Here is a 15,898-nt window from a genome sequence, read left to right on the forward strand (position 1 = left end):
CCGTTGTTACCTATCTCCAAGACTCACCCCACGGCGCGCTCGCTTCGTGCACCATGTCCAACAGGTTTGAACCGCCCCCAAGACAACGGGCTTCTCGCGCATGCAACACGTGCCGGGTCAGAAAAGTCAAGTGCACCTCGAACCAGTCCTCGGGTCCTTGCGTGAATTGCAAGCGGTGCCAGACCCAGTGTGTATTCGATTCGGGATTCAGGGCCAAACGAGGGTAAGTTCGTCTGGGCAAGCCCGCTCTCGTCTAGCTAACCCTCTTGTCGTCTCCAATTACGGAAACGCAAACGGACCAGTCACCGAGGCGAGATGAAGCCTGGGAACTCAACAACTGGGATGGATCCCTTAGCAAACCCGCCGGTTGCACCCACTCCCACCATTCTCGGGGTTGCCGATTTCCTACCGCAGCTGCCAATGGACCCGTCCGGCTCGACTTCCACCAGCTCTCCTAAACTTGTCCAGATCCCATCCTCAGTAGGTTGAACATCTCTTTTAAGTTAACACAGAATAATTGACGGCTCCGCTGGAATAGTTCGGCTTCGATGAAGGCCTCCAAGACAAATCAAATACCACCGACTACTTGTTCCTTAAAACACCACGAACGGGGGACATGTTTCCTCAGGACTTGCAGTTTCTGGTGAACGAATCCTGCTTCCTTACACCTAGGCGAGACCTTCTGGATGCCCTTGTCTGGGAATACTTCCTCAATGTCCATCCCCTGTTGCCAATTCTCAACGAAGCCGACTTCTGGGCCGCTTATCACTCGACTGGTCGAGGGAGTGATAGTCAAGGTTCTTTGTCTATCATGGTTCTCCAGGCAATCATGTTTTCCTCCTGCGATGTACGTCCAAGAAACACAACTGCTTCTAAAGTTGCTGACCATGAGCAGTTTGTATCTCCCGATGTGGTCCGCTCCCTGGGTTTTACGACCGTTCTTGATGCAAAAAAGGCCTTTTATAGGCGTACCTCAGTATATATATTTCACCCAGTCCCATGCAGAGCTGCAGGCTAACTCTACAAGTTACTTTACCATTTCCATTACGAAAAGTGCCCGATCGCCATCGCTCACAGTACATTGCTACTGAGCCTCTCCTGTGTGACCATGTGCTCCTACATTGAGTATAAGCGAACGGGACCCTTATGGCTGGGAATCGCTATTCAGCACGCCAAAGATGCCGGAGCACACGATTACAACTACATGGAGGTCAACGGTGGCCTATACACCACCTCCGGAAGGGAGCGACACAATCTGTTGAAACGTCTATGGTGGTGTTGCATCATCTGCGACAGAACTGCGTCTTTGACGTGTAGGCAGAGCATCATGGTGACCAACTCGTTTTTCGACTTTGACGACAAGAGTAAGCTTCTGTGCAGCGCAGATCTGGTAGACGAAGTTGACGCCTCTCGGGTGTTTGAGCCTATGACCAAGACCCTTGTTGCTGGCATCCTGGAGAACTTGGTCGAGCTGTGTGTGTTGGCAACCGACGTGCTTCTGATGTCGTCTCTTGTATACAACAACTCCTCGTCATTCTTTGGCCACAGTAGCATGCGAAAGATCAGTCAATGCAAGATACGACTTCAGCAATGGTACTTGACCAGGTTTAAGCAGACACTAGAGGCTGCTACTTCGACATGTGCGCAAGATAGCACCATCTCTAGGCCGACAAAGTCCGTGGCTTTATTTGCGAGCACAGTCGAGATGTATTATCAGTGAGGATTTCAATCCGGGGTGTGAGAGGTCAGACTGACATGTCTTGGGCGTCAGCTCGGCCATAGTATCCCTCTGCCACTGTGACATTCTCCTTTCCATGGCCTTGCCAAGCCCGCTCAGGTCTGAAATCGTCATTCCTGAGAGGGAATTTGAACTCCAAACAACGATCAACCGAATGGCAGCTTGTATGCAAAAGATGGCCCAGCTAGATATATTGTCGAACTTGCCAATAAGCGTGTAAGTTGTCTTGTACTTGACGACCTACGTCTGTCCATGCTGACTGGGCCCATAGCATTTGCCGTATCGCATTTCCGCTGGTCTTGTGTCTGCTCAACAGCTGGCTTAGCCGACAAGATGATCACACGAGACCGTCGGGAGGCGATGGGCATCTTCGAGGCGCCGACCAGAAGCCTCTTGTGGTGTTCATAGCAGTGATGAAAGCCAGCAAGCCGCGGTCGCCGGTGGTGGATTGGCTTGCTGGAACCATTCGTCAGGTTTTCCAGCAGGCTCAAGACTGGTTCCTCGCCAGTCGAGGCTTACAATCACTGGAACCTCAAGCACCTAGCTTAAACCATCTCGGCCTGGTGCCGACTGACTGCCTTCGCTTGGCTATGACTATGGACCTTTGTTTCATGGATGGTCAGCTGCCAGAGATAAATCGCTTGCCTTTTGCCCATGGTGCATTTGGGTGCTAGGGGTGCGCGCAAAATTTTAGGGAGTAAAAGTGTCAGAAAGTGAGATTGCCAAAGATGTATGACTTCGATTGTGCTATGTTCAAGTTGAGGCCCTCAAGCCTGGGCCCATTTTCCTTATTCTAACAACTCTTAGTATGGGAGTTCCTACAAACTGCACTTGGGGGTGTTTATAATATCCGAAGCAGGCTACAGCTGCAGCGGCCCAAGATCAGACTTGCTTCCAAGACGGGTGTCGTGATTGAGACTGTCGAGTCTGATGTGCCAGATCTTGTCTCCGTAACGGCCTTGTTGAGACCCTCCCGATACGTCGAGAGTGGTGCTACAGTTGTCATGACATTCCAAAAAGGGTTGCCATTTCCTGGCGATCCTTGGACAATTTCGGGAGAAAAGGACGAGCTCAAGTTTACTGCCCAAGGTGGAACAACGCCTCGAACCATGGCTTCAGGGGATGTTAAGATTGTGCTGCACGAATTTTCCACTGGAGAATTTACAGTTGCGGAAATCGAAAAAGGTGTGTGTTCTCTGCTTGATTATGTTGGGGAGTCCGAATCTTTTGACAGACTAAATGTCAGAGACACTACCCTGGGATGAAAAGAAGGGGGACCTGAGCCTCAAGACGCGCCGCGTGTATGATAGGAGCTGTCAGAATCCGGGTGGATGACATGGTCGGCCATAGATGAGGCGTCCGAGGACAGAACTTATCGCTTGCTACGCGAGGTTGAAAATTCATGTGCAAGGCTGTCGTGTAGCCATACGACGTGGATTTCTCGAGGGACTGTATATCTGTTGAATGAACAAACCAGCCAGGGAGCCGTAAGTTTTAACTTTCCTGTGCCGTCTATATGCTTGACAGAGCCCTCGTATTAGCCCAAATTTATGATGTATCTACCATTTATGCAGAGATTTTGCGGTGTTCACAACTCCCATCTGTTGAACACACGGATGTACTCGGCGTGTTAAGCTAAAAGGTGTCGCAGGCCTGTTGCTTGCTGAGAGGAACAGGTTTGGAAGCTAACTTGGCAGGTGTGTAACTGGCAGGGAAGCACCGCCACTGGTTGAGGCTACCCTACTACCAGGTACCCTACCGTCCTTAGTTGAAGGATGTGCTGGGACGGGTATCGCAGGAGGGCCGGCCCGGGAGCGGAGGGGGCGTTTCCTGGCAGCTGAGGTCCATCAAGTGGCAGAAAACAGGACTGTTCCACAAATGGAAGAAGGAGATTTAGGGACTATAGAGCCGATGCTAACTGCCGACAAAGGCCCTCCCCAACTCGACCAGGTGGGAGGGGGATAATACCCTCGGCATGGAGTGGAGGTAACAGCATGACTTGGTTAATGTCTTGTGAAAGACGCCGTGTCCCGGCCTCGGTATTGTCGGGTTGTGAACCCCCTGCTTGATTAGAAATAGATTATGAACCCAGTTTGTATTGTCCCGAGTGGGATTGCCGTTATTGCGGCCCTGTCTCTTAACCCGTTTCGCATGCTCCGTTTCAAACAGGCTGTGTAAACCTTATGTGACAAGATCAGACCAGATCAGGCTTTGCATCCGTTACAAAAGCCCTGGCGAGCCAATGAGCGGGTTGCGTTCCTGATTGAATGTCAATGCCATTTTCCAAGCTTGCGGTGATGGTTTCCGTCTTGGGTAATCTAATCTTTGGCCCTTGCTCCTGAAACGGTCATGTCTTGGGGCGAAGGAGAAATAAACTTTCAAGAAACGGCACGGTTACTGTACTAGGCTTACAAGGAGGTTAGTGCGGTCGAATGATGGCGCAAGCGATCGAGGCGTATGGTTATGATTGATACGGCATGTATAAGAGCAAGTAAGCCTTCCTGACTGAGATCTGGACTTAAAATGATCAGTTGGCCACTGAACCAATTGTTTACACTCTTTAAACTTGCCCATTATCCATAATTTGCTAAATATGGCCAGGCTTTCGGTCCTTGCCGCGGCCGCTGTTGGCTGCCTCCATGCAACCACTGCCCTAGCCTACCCAGGTGCTAAGAGTGCCGATCTTAGTAAAGAATACGATTATGTCATTGTCGGTGGAGGTGCAGCTGGCCTGACAGTTGCAAATCGTTTGTCTGAGAACCCTGGTATGTCTTTTGTCTTGGCCTTATTCCTTCACAGCCAATGCTCACTCCATTATCTCTCAGCTGTAACTGTTCTCATCATCGAAGCTGGTGACTTGTAAGTTATTGGACGCCATGTGAGTATTTCTAACCATAATGTAGCGACGCCAATGAAGACTTTGTCACGATTCCTGGCCTCGCTGGTGGCGCTGTCGGTACCAAATACGACTGGAACATCACATATCCCGCCAGCGAGTCGCTTAACGGGCGCAGCGTCTCGATCCCTCAAGGCAAGGTCGTGGGAGGCTCAACTAAGCTGAACCGAATGGCTTTTGATCGAGGATCGAAAGCAGACTACGATGACTGGGCTGAGCTAGGTAACAAGGGCTGGGATTGGGACACGCTTTTTCCCTACTTCAAGAAGGTAAGGCACCTGAGCCAGACTCAGTCAGTGTCAATAGGTCACGGTATTTTACGGTATTGGGGTTTGATGTTGTCATGGGTCGATGACTGTGTCTTTTGTTGTTGTGGCTGATGGCCCCTGGTGGAGACGTCACTGATGACAAGAGTCAAACGCTGACTTGGAGCCTTAGAACGAAAAGTTCACTCCTCCCAATGCCAATATCAAGAAGGAGTATGCCATTACTACGGATGCGTCAGCTCATGGTACTTCGGGCTACATGCACTCGAGCTACTCACCCTTCTTTTGGCCTACCACAAGTCCGTTGATTGTTCCATTTCAAGCTCTAGAATGAACAGCTATACTGATGAGTCTGCCTTAGAGAACATTGTCAAGGCGGTCCAAGAGCTTGACATCACTGTTGCTCGGGACCAAGCCAACGGAAGCCCTATCGGAGGATACTTCTGTCCTCACAACCAAGATCCCAAAACGCTGACGCGGTCCTCTGCCCGGGAAGCCTACTACGAGTCGGTATCCAGCCGGAAGAATCTCAAGATATTGACCGGCCAGCAAGTCACGCGAGTACTCACCAAGAAGTACAAGAGCACAGTTAAGGCCACAGGTGTAGAGGTAAGGTGTCAACATGCCGTGAGTGAGTCCGTCTGGCTGATCAGTGATACCACAGTTTGCCACAAGCAGAGACAGTTCCCGTCAGACAGTCAGTGCCAAGAAGGAGGTTATCCTTGCAGCAGGGGCAATTCATTCGCCCCAAATTCTCCAAGTCTCTGGCATTGGCGACTCGGCCTTTCTCTCTAGCATCAACGTCACTACAGTCGTGGACCTCCCTGGGGTCGGCCAGAACTTCCATGACCACGTCTTGCTCGCTGTAGTCAACCAAAGTAAGTAATGTCATCCATGCAGATCTTGTCAACTCATTAGAGACTGACGTGGAAGTAGTCAAAGCACCTATTCAGACCAGCAACCTGACCAGCAACGCCACCTTTGCGGCTCAGGCACGAGCTCAATATGATAGTCAGAAGAAGGGTCCCCTAACAAGTCCCACCGGCGATTTCCTAATCTTCCTGCCCCTCTCCGACTATTCCAATGCTGCTTCGGACATTCATAAGCAAGCAGCCAGCCAAGACGGCACCAAATTTCTGCCGCCTGGCACGCCCGCCGATGTAGCCAAGAGTTACCAGAAGCAGCAAAAGCTTCTTAGCGAGAAGTTACTTGACAAAAAGACTGCTATTCTCGAGCTCATCTGGAGTGATGGCACCCTCGTCCTCGGTCTCCAACACCCATTCTCGCGAGGATCCGTCAAGGCCAAATCATCTAGCATCTTCGATGCTCCTGTGGCCAACCCGGAGTTTCTTAGGAACCCACTTGACGTCGCCCTTTTGACTGAAGGCATTAGGTTTGCCAGAAAGCTGGTCGAGGCACCCTCTATCAAGAGTCTCGCCCCTGTTGAGGTCGTCCCTGGAGCCAATGTGACGTCTGACGATGATCTAGAGCAGTTCATTCGCTCCAGCGCTGGAACTCTGTTTCACCCCGCTGGGTCTAACAGGATCGGAACACGTGAAGAAGGCGGTGTCGTCGACGAGAATCTCAGGGTCTATGGAGTTGATGGGCTCCGGATTGTTGATTCTAGCGTGATTCCTTTGCTTCCTGCTGCGCATACTATGACGACTGTATATGCTGTAGCTGAGAGGGTGAGTGACTTGATTCTACGATGAGTACCTAGACAACAGATTGCTGACATGTACATGCAGGCTGCGGACCTTATCAAACGGGGATAGATGGGGCTGCCCTGCTGGTCGTACTTTTCGAGGATCTCTCGCTTACATTCTTCACTTTTTATGTACATTTACAAATTATTGCCCAAACTTTAACAAATATACATAGTTTGATTTATCACTGCCGCCTTTTCGAAGGCAAGACCCTGGTGGTAACCACAAAGCCCAGAGGCTCCAGAGTGACTGGTGCTGAGATCCTACCTAATTAAGAATCCGATGTTTCCAACACGTTGTTGAAGAGGATGAAATAAGACAATTTAGTCCATTTCTGGGATGCGAATGTGAACAAGCGATCTGTATAGGGTGAACCTTGACCGACATGCTGTACGCCAACATCTTAGAATTTGCTGCATGTAAGGTTGCCCACAGTGATTGCAATAACCAGAAAGCCCTTAGTCTTTCTGTCATGAACACACAAGAAGCCCATGTCACCTTCAGTGCCTGAGATGGCAACCTATTGACCCGGCATAATCCAGGCGTGTTCGAGGGCAGCGTCAGCTTCCACACGGCTGCAAAGCATGGTGGCGATCCCCTCGTCAGTGGCATCAATGCTTTTTCGAAGCAGCAGAAGACATTCGGAAGGAATTAAGGCGTACTTCGGAAATGTGCCATTGACCATGGCGCCTGAGTCGAGCTGCTCATGGTGCGAACGCGGCAGATGTCTGCTATTTAAGAAGATCAATGTCAGGGCCAATACAACTACTCTTTAGATACAGGATTCTGGTAATGGTGGATTGTCTTGATGTTGCAATACACCCCCAGCCCTTCACGTCCCCATTCTCCGCCAACTCCAGACTCCTTGCGGCCAGCCAGATGTGCCTGTGGCAAAGGCTTCTCAGCGCTGTTGATCCATATAGTTCCCGCATTGATTCCCGAGGCGATCCTCTTTGCTCGATCGATATCGGCAGACCAAACGGCTCCGCCTAAGCCTGTCGTGGTGTTGTTTGCACGGGACAAGACGTCATCTTCGTCTTTCCACTTGAGTAGGGGCACAATGGGACCTACAAGGGTGAGAAAGAAGGAATTAGCATATTGAAGTTTCAGGCAACTGTTTTCCTAATAAGGGGAAACCAAGAAATACGAAGAGTCGTCATGGACTTACCAAAGGCTTCACCTTCGACCACAAGTGACTGATCAGGAGGATTGTCGACGATAGCCGGGTTAATGAAAAAACTCGATCCATCCAATGCTTGACCTCCCCCGCACGCAAACTTGTAGCCATTCTCTGTTGTGTCTTGGAAAAAGCGCTTCACAATGTTGTACTGCATCTCGTTTTGTACTGGTCCAAGCATAACACCCCCCTCTGCGTCAGGCGGTCCAACCTTCCATTTCTCGACAGTTTCAACCATTTTCTCGAGGAACTTGTCGTATATGTCTTGGTGAACAAAAACACGCTTGCTGGCCACGCATAGTTGACCAGAATTGAAGAAGGCTGCCAATGCCACTTGAGGAGCAACGACATCTACGTCAACATCGGGACAAACGATGTTGGCGCTGTTCCCGCCTAGTTCAAGCGTCACACTCTTGAGCGTGGCACTCGCGCTAGCCATGATCTTCTTGCCTGTTGCACTTGACCCTGTAAAACTTATTTTGTCCACGTCGGCGTGTTGGCAGAGCAAAGGGCCTAGTTCCATATCCCCATGAAGAGCCTGCAGGACTCCAGGAGGGAAAACATCCTGGACCAGTTGAGCAAATTTCAGGAGGCTGTATGGGGTGTACGGCGATGGCTTCGCAATCATACAGTTGCCTGTCAATAGCGCAGGCGCGATCTTGCCGATTGCGAGTACAAGAGGATAGTTCCAAGGACAGATAGCACCAATCACTCCCATAGGTTCGTACTGCAGGGCTAAGTGAAGATCCTTATCGTCTTGAATGACCCGTGTCTCTAGCGGTTCCTGGGCAGCTGTGAAGCGGAACCTCGGTCAGATAAGCTCACATTGACAATACAAGGTAGAGGAAGGCAACAGACCAAAGAAGTCGAGGAAATTGATGGCGTGGATCACTTCAAGTTCGGCAAACTGTGGTGGTTTGCCGCACTCCAGGGATAAAAGCCTAGACATGTCATTTTTGCGTTCCGCGAGGAGCTTGCTTGCTTGTGTCAGGCAAGCTTGTCTATGGGCCCACGGTGTCTTGGACCAATCGGCAAAGGCGACGCGAGCTGAGCTGACGGCGCTTTCAAGGTCCTGTGATGAGGCGATGGGCACATCCCAAAGAGGTTTGCGGGTAGAGGGGTTGATGCCATGTCCAAGCCGTTTGCTCCCTCGAAGGGCGCCTCCGATGGTGTTCTTAAAGGTAAAGAACCTGTTGCTGCTCATGTTGACTTGACTTTGCTGGTGAGTGTGGGACAAGAGGAGGAGTGAAGATGGCTCGCTAATCTCATCCACACACTCACCTCGGTGTATTTGAGGTGAAAGTTTGTCTTTACAAGGACCATGTACCACCGGCAGTTGTCAAACCACAGCTGCCGAAGCCAGGGACCTCGGGCTGGCAGATTGCTTCCCCGCAAACTTCCCCGCAGACTTCCCCGCAAACACATCTGCCCCTGACCGGGCCTCTCGGAGCTATGCGAGCCCCAGACTCCGTCTACACACTGTTTTGTGTTCAGGTTAAGATACATGGTTCCCTAGAGGGCCAGGTTTGCTCAAGGCACCTACCATAGGACTCATGGGATTCGGCGAACGAAATAAAAGGCCACCTGACCTCTGTCGACGCTATAACTGCATACGCAACCATTCCTCGAGTGAGGAGATTGACCAGGGTCTCGCCATAGTTCAGGCGTCAGGCAAAACGAGGGATTGTCGGTTATTGACACACAACATCACAAATGTACAGAGAAACTCGTTCAAGGCGATCATTGGAATTCATCACAAGCCTAGCTAACTAGCGCCATGGCACTTGGTTCAGTCAGATCACAGGTAATTTAGCTATGTGATGGTGTAGCAAATGAATTGGCTATGAGAGTGCCGCAGTCATAGGTAGGTTAAAACACCCCTTCTCCGACTTGGAGAGGTGTCCTAAGCGAGCAGAATTGAGTGGTGGCGTAAATCATAACTCATTTGACAATTAGCATGAGACAATAGTAAGCGTTGTGCTCGGTCCTCGTCTTCAGAATTGGTCTAGAAGGAATGGAGACAATGAGACACGAACAGTCCAACTCTCAAGCGTAGGGAGGCTCCGAAGTAATGGGATACTGCCATCTGATATAAAACCAGGATCTAAGCTAGTTGCGGCTGGGTTTAAAATGATAGCTAGAGTTGAAGTTTAATATAGAAATGGGCTCCAACTTTTCGGCGAGATAGTAGCACTTACGCCACAAAGGAGATTACAGCCATCCATCTAAAGCGCTCAACCAAGCTACAGCATAACTTTGACCGTATCCTCAAGACCCTCGTTACGCAACCAGCTTGGTTGAATATTCATCCGAAACCCTGAAGGTGGGGTAAGTCCAGGCTGCAGCTGCCTCTCCCTTTCTTTGTTCCAACACTGTGACGTTTCTATTGAGGGAATACTACCACTCATTTCTAACATGACCGCGCCGATATTTTGGAAGTGGGATTACTGCGGAGAGTTCAAAAAATCTTGCTCGCATGGAGAACAGGTCGAGTAAGATGCACAGTAATATAGTTCCTTGCCAGCTTGCTTATTCGTCCTTTCCTAGTATTCTGGTATTTGATGGCTTATCAAGACGTTCTTTTGGGGACAGGCCCCTCAAGGACGAGCTTTTAGGGAACCTACCAGGCGCGAGCATCATGACAACTGCGATATCAGATGTCTTCACCGGACCTCCTGCCAAAGTGGCGTATCTTGGGCATCAGGCCCTATTGCAGCTGCAGAAGGAGAGGTCTAGTCATCAGGTTTGACTATTAAGTGATGTTAGTAACTTCGAGCACTAGACTTATTGTTATCCTAGGGACGGCAGAAACCATTATCCTTGTTGGCCTTTTTCTCGGTGGCCTAATCCTGAAGCACGTAAGTTCAACCTCCATCATCTCGGATTCATAATGAATTGACTCTGGAAAGGCGCTTTTCCTCGCGGCTGCCGATCCCGACCTTCAATCTATCATGGAGTGCATCCAAGCGTTACTGTTCGTAGGAACATCTCATAGAGAAGATGAAGACCAAGAGTATGGTCGGATACTGGCCAGTGTCGCGAGATATACACATACCGAAGAGCGTGAAGAATGTCTTGGTGATTGGCTGTATGATAACAGCGAGGACTTCAGAGAACTGACGTCGGCCTGGTATCTCCTCCCCAACTTCCCTGTCTACTCCTTTTCCGAGTCCAAGCCTATAGACGGCTTTGATCGTGTGGCGAGTACATCTAAAATGGTTACATATTCATTAAACGGCTAATCCCCCTTGGCTCGTTACCAAACACTCCGCTACCCTTGGAGTAGAAAATGAGGTTCATGTTTCCATCAGCGCAACTCATTTTGGACTATTGAACGCCCTATTCCGAAACAAACATCCGGCTGACACATCTATCTTGATCGACGAAAAGTCAGCCTACCAGACAATATACGAGATGGTGCAGATCCTAACACGCGGCGAGCAGTTGCAGAAGAGTTACCGTATTACTAGGGCAAAGACTGGCCAATTTCAACCTCTTCTGCCCAGGCTCTTGGAGTACAGCTGTCCAGTTTGTGCCTCGCTCCCAGACGGCGAACTTCCAGTTGGTTTAGACGCGCCGCACCTCAAATACATTGTCGACTGCAGCATATCAACTGCGAGACGGCTGAGAGTCTGGATCAAGGATTGCAATCTTGCGTTGGCTACCCTCCTAATCCTGAAGCACTGGTGGCCCGACTATGACATAGCTAGTCCCAGATACAAAGGGAGTATGCATCTTTACAGATCGCACGCGACATGTATACGGCCAACATCTAATAGAGGCCTGAAGTTCAAAGTCAAGACGGAACATGGTAAGGGATCTTGTCAAACTCGCATTGTGGCAAGCTTGAGCTAACTCAGCCAGATTTTCCGTCCTCTGGCAGCTCCGCATGGGCTGTGCATGCCGATCCGCTGTCGGAAGCCACTAAGCGGCAAATGCGTTCTTGGATAGATGAGTGTGTGACCAACACCACAACTGCTGGTGCCCAACGAGACCTGCTTCAAATCGCCCGCCCTCCACATTAGAAGAAAAGGACGAACCTGACAGAGCCCCACGACTATACGATCTGCTACCTACCCGACTGCTTGACGTCATGGACTTGAGCCACATCAGATTATAGGAGGGGCTAGTCTTGAAGAGAGCGAGGCAAACACAAGATATGCCACCCTTAGCCACTGCTGGGGAGCGTCATGGAGCTTTCCTACAACAAATCAGAACCTTCGGAGGATGAAGCAAGGCTTTAAACTCTCCAAGGAAGTCCCAAAAACATTCCAAGACGCCATTACCGTGACTCATGAGCTCGGCGTGCCTTACCTATGGATCGATTCACTCTACATCATCCAAGATGACATCTCGGGCTGGGACTGGAAGGCTTCACAAGTGGCTCGCGTCTATACCAACGCCTACATCAACATTGTAGCTCGTGACTTAGACGAAGATACTAAGGGGTTTTTGTGCACGCGGCCTTTCCCATACACCACCCTGAGGTTGAATCCTTCCACAAGCGAATCGGCCAATGTTTACCTCATAAAAGATTGCGACGAGTCAAGACCCTTCATAAGAGGAGTCCATGCGCTGAGAACTAGAGGATGTGTTCTTCAAGAACAGTACCTCTCCACACGCATCCTCTGGTTCACATCCAAAAAGACTGGGTGGAGCTGCAAGAAAGTAGAAGAAGTAGACGACGGAGGATTGTTTTGTCTCAAAGTTCCAGATCTAAGATCTGTTAAGTGGAGGGAGGTCTTTACCGATTTCTCAAAAAGGAGCCTCACCTACGATACGGACAAACTCCCCGCCTTGGCTGGAGTCGCGTCGGCCTTTTCTGCTCTATCGGCCCTCTCTGGAAAGAATCAAGGTCGCTACTGTGCAGGGCTATGGCAGAAGACGCTTCCGGAGAATTTGCTGTTCTTCTGGAAAAAAAAAACCCCCACTTGCCCATCTCAATATCTCGCCCCTTCTTGGTCTTGGGCTTCGCTAAATGGGCAGGTGGAATGGCTTGACGGCACATTTTTGGGCACCTATGATCTATTGAAGAGGGTGGCCGTAGTTGCTTGCGATATGGAACTCGTGAGTGACAATCAGTATGGGCAGGACATGGAAGGAAGGTCTCTCACCATCTCGGGCCCCTTGATAAAACTTCGGCCTCGAGTGTCGACCAACCAGGAGAACTTTCATCTGAATCCATATGAAGTATTGGAAGGTGTGTGCAAGGGACAAACTCTTTGGCGCAGACTTGACCTGTCACATGCTCAGCCAGCAGAAGTCTTGGGCATGCCGCTCGCCACGGGGCAAGATAGTGCCTCTGCGCATCGCGGCTTTGGTAAGTTTTCCGTGGTTGGTATTGCCCTAGCGGTAGTTGAAGGGAGTGAAGGAGGGTATAAACGCGTTGGAGTCTTTGACAAAGACTGGATAACCCCGGAGGAGATCGATGACTTCGAGAGCTATCCGCCTCGCGAGGTTGTATTGTACTAGTTGCGGGGTGGTGGCATCATGTCAGAACCTGGTTCATAGCCGAGATTGAACTTGCGCATCTTGTTGTCATTCTCGACCATGATAGCACGTGGCTTCATTGGTCATTTCCTATTGTTACCCGGGGATCGCTTGATCAACCGTTAGAATAGCCTGATCTGGGAGTCGGCGTGGTGAGAAAGTTGCCAAAGACCAAGCTCTATAAACTAGTGGAGCAAAAAATATTAGCATGCGCGATACTGCTGTTGGAAATCCTTTGGAGAGTTTGGGGTGAATGCTCCACAGCGGCCGATCCTGACCATGCTGAACAGGGGTCACATGGCTCAAGGCCAATGACCCTTTTCCGAACCAGGGAGAGTTCTGCTATTGCTCCGTTACATCCGTACAACGTGGTGCTTATAAGGCCAGATGGGTATCCATGCGCCGAGACGGCATGAAACAACCCGCCTCTGGTAGGGCTGTTGATCACCAGAGCCACCGGAATTATGGACCGAGGTGGTAATGGATCGACAGCCCGTTGTCTGACATAAATTGATTGGCCTTGTAAATGTTCTGCAGGTTTCACTTCAGCTCCTGAGGGTCGTCATGCAGTCATCAACCCACCATGGGCAATACTGGCGAGGACACCTTACTTCGCGGCCCGAAGTCCCATCAAGTTGTTCTAGATCTCATGTGGAGAGATTCCATGTCTCAGCCCTTTCATGGCACCTTCGGGATCGGGCAATCCGTATAAGCGACGACGAGATGTAGTACGCCACAGTAAGCTCAATACAACTGCTGATGACATTAGCTAGACTCGTATCTTCTGCTTAGAAGTTGAAATGTCGCCGGCTGGACCGTCTTTCTTCTCAAGCGGTCAGTTGACAATTGATTCTCACGTAATAGTCCACGAAACTGCAAACTAGTAATAGAAGCACGTATGTATTTAGCAATACCGGTAACAACTGACTAGCGCCTTCGATGGGACTCTAAAACAAGACGAGTAATGAAGAGAGACTGGCTCACTTAAGCCAATGTCACCTGCCTTTTCCCTGGGCGGCAGTGGGATGGCCGCCTTGAGCCCACTTCAAATACTACTTGCCTCATATGGTAGCACTTGCGGATGTCGTGGCATTCATTTCACTGACCAAGCTTTTTGGAGGGCAAAAAGCCCAAGACATGCTCCAAATACAACGTAGTGGCTTATGTGTTTCGGGGAGTTTGTGGATAGGCAAGTAAATTGCCCCGGGGCGCCTTCATGCATCATGTAACAAAATATCTCCTGATGGGGCTCGTGTCCTCCACCCTGCAAATATCTCAAGACGAGAAATTGAGGTTGGTCAGTTCTCATACCGGAGCTTGGAACTCTTCAACCTGCTCTCCTATTGGCGAGTTTTTACGATGTCTCTTCTCCAGGGTAGTGATCCCTGCCCTGCACAGAACATAAGCTGATCGCTGTGTAACCGCTGAGGGAAATAGGACTAAGGATACGGTGGAGTGAATAAGAGTAAGCCAATTATGGTAAAAGGTGATGTTCACATGTGCTGCAGACTGTGCGTTTATAAGTTGTTAACTACCCCCGAGCCTTGACGTCCTGGCTCTTTCATAGGCACTCCCAGGACAAGTATCTCATCTCCAGCTCGTTCTTCTCTACTCTTCCTTACCAAAACAAGACTGTCCCTCTCGTTTCATCGTCATCATGAAGCTGATCAACACCGTCGCAGCTGCCTTGGCGCTCTGTCCCCTCTCCACCTCCGCTGAGCGTAAATTCTACAACCCAGGCAACCTCAACGGCTGGGACTACATCCGTCGGGAGAACAAGGGTACCGTCGAAGCCGTCACCAACGTCGCCTACAAGGGCGGAAATGCCCTCAAAATGACGCAGACCTATACACCCGGTTACACTGGCCGCTACCATTCTGAGGTCGACCACAACCAAGGCTACAAGCGTGGCGACCAACTTTTCTACGGCTTTGCCTTCCGTCTGTCGGAGCAGTGGGAATTTCAACCCCAATCGTACAACTTGGCCCAGTTCATTGCAAACCGTCCTGGTGCCAGCTGCGGTGGTGATGATTGGATGCCTTCGTCCATGCTTTGGATCGAGGGCGACCAACTGATGTCCCGTGTCGTCAGCGGCCAGTACCGAGTGCCAGACTGCAGCCGTGACATCAAGCCGTTCCCCAATTTGGCCAAGGTCAGTGCTGGCCAGTGGCACAAAGTTGTCATCCAGGCTTCGTGGAAGAGCGACAACACTGGCTTCTACAAGATCTGGTTTGATGGCAACAAGGTTCTGGAGGAGTACAACCGCAAGACGACCCTCAACGACGACAGCGTGTTTCAGTTCCGCATTGGTCTGTATGCCAACGCTTGGCACGACGATAAACACATGGAGGGTAGCCAGAGCTTCCGACAGGTTTGGTATGACGAGGTGGCCATTGGTACGACTTTTGCCGACGTCGACCCTGGCCAGCCTGACTCTGCCTAAGTCAATCAGCTCATAATATACGTGAGCACAGCAAGTTACCAAATCTGTCGGTTCAAGTGACCAAGGCTATGTTTTGTTTTGCAAACTTGTATATATTCGAAGAGAATATAATGTCAAATATCAGAAAAGTCACGCAGATTGGAACCCCCCCCCGGGTCACCTTTGCCAGCACCTTAAATGGA

The 15,898-nt window shown here is 50.3% G+C and overlaps 3 protein-coding genes across 3 annotated transcripts; 2 read left to right on the forward strand and 1 right to left on the reverse strand.

The window, feature by feature from the left end:
• Nucleotides 1-4,310: 4,310 nt before the first annotated feature.
• On the forward strand, nt 4,311-6,675 carry NCS57_01361800 (uncharacterized protein; the record flags this gene model as incomplete). Its single annotated transcript, XM_053063247.1, has 8 exons — nt 4,311-4,503; nt 4,564-4,597; nt 4,642-4,903; nt 5,073-5,199; nt 5,262-5,509; nt 5,565-5,778; nt 5,837-6,588; nt 6,649-6,675. The coding sequence occupies exons 1-8, from the start codon at nt 4,332-4,334 to the stop codon at nt 6,673-6,675; spliced, it is 1,836 nt and encodes a 611-aa protein (XP_052906580.1). The 5' UTR covers nt 4,311-4,331.
• A 696-nt stretch (nt 6,676-7,371) lies between these two features.
• NCS57_01361900 (Aldedh domain-containing protein) lies at nt 7,372-8,987 on the reverse strand (the record flags this gene model as incomplete). The annotated part of the gene is made up of 3 exons (XM_053063248.1): nt 7,372-7,673; nt 7,775-8,575; nt 8,642-8,987. 3 exons carry the CDS (start codon nt 8,985-8,987, stop codon nt 7,372-7,374), a joined length of 1,449 nt encoding a protein of 482 aa, XP_052906581.1.
• A 5,943-nt stretch (nt 8,988-14,930) lies between these two features.
• On the forward strand, nt 14,931-15,716 carry NCS57_01362000 (uncharacterized protein; the record flags this gene model as incomplete). Its single annotated transcript, XM_053063249.1, has 1 exon — nt 14,931-15,716. The coding sequence occupies one exon, from the start codon at nt 14,931-14,933 to the stop codon at nt 15,714-15,716; it is 786 nt and encodes a 261-aa protein (XP_052906582.1).
• Nucleotides 15,717-15,898: the final 182 nt, after the last annotated feature.

Source organism: Fusarium keratoplasticum, chromosome 12, assembly GCF_025433545.1.
Source record: "Fusarium keratoplasticum isolate Fu6.1 chromosome 12, whole genome shotgun sequence".
Taxonomy (NCBI): Eukaryota; Fungi; Ascomycota; class Sordariomycetes; order Hypocreales; family Nectriaceae; genus Fusarium; species Fusarium keratoplasticum.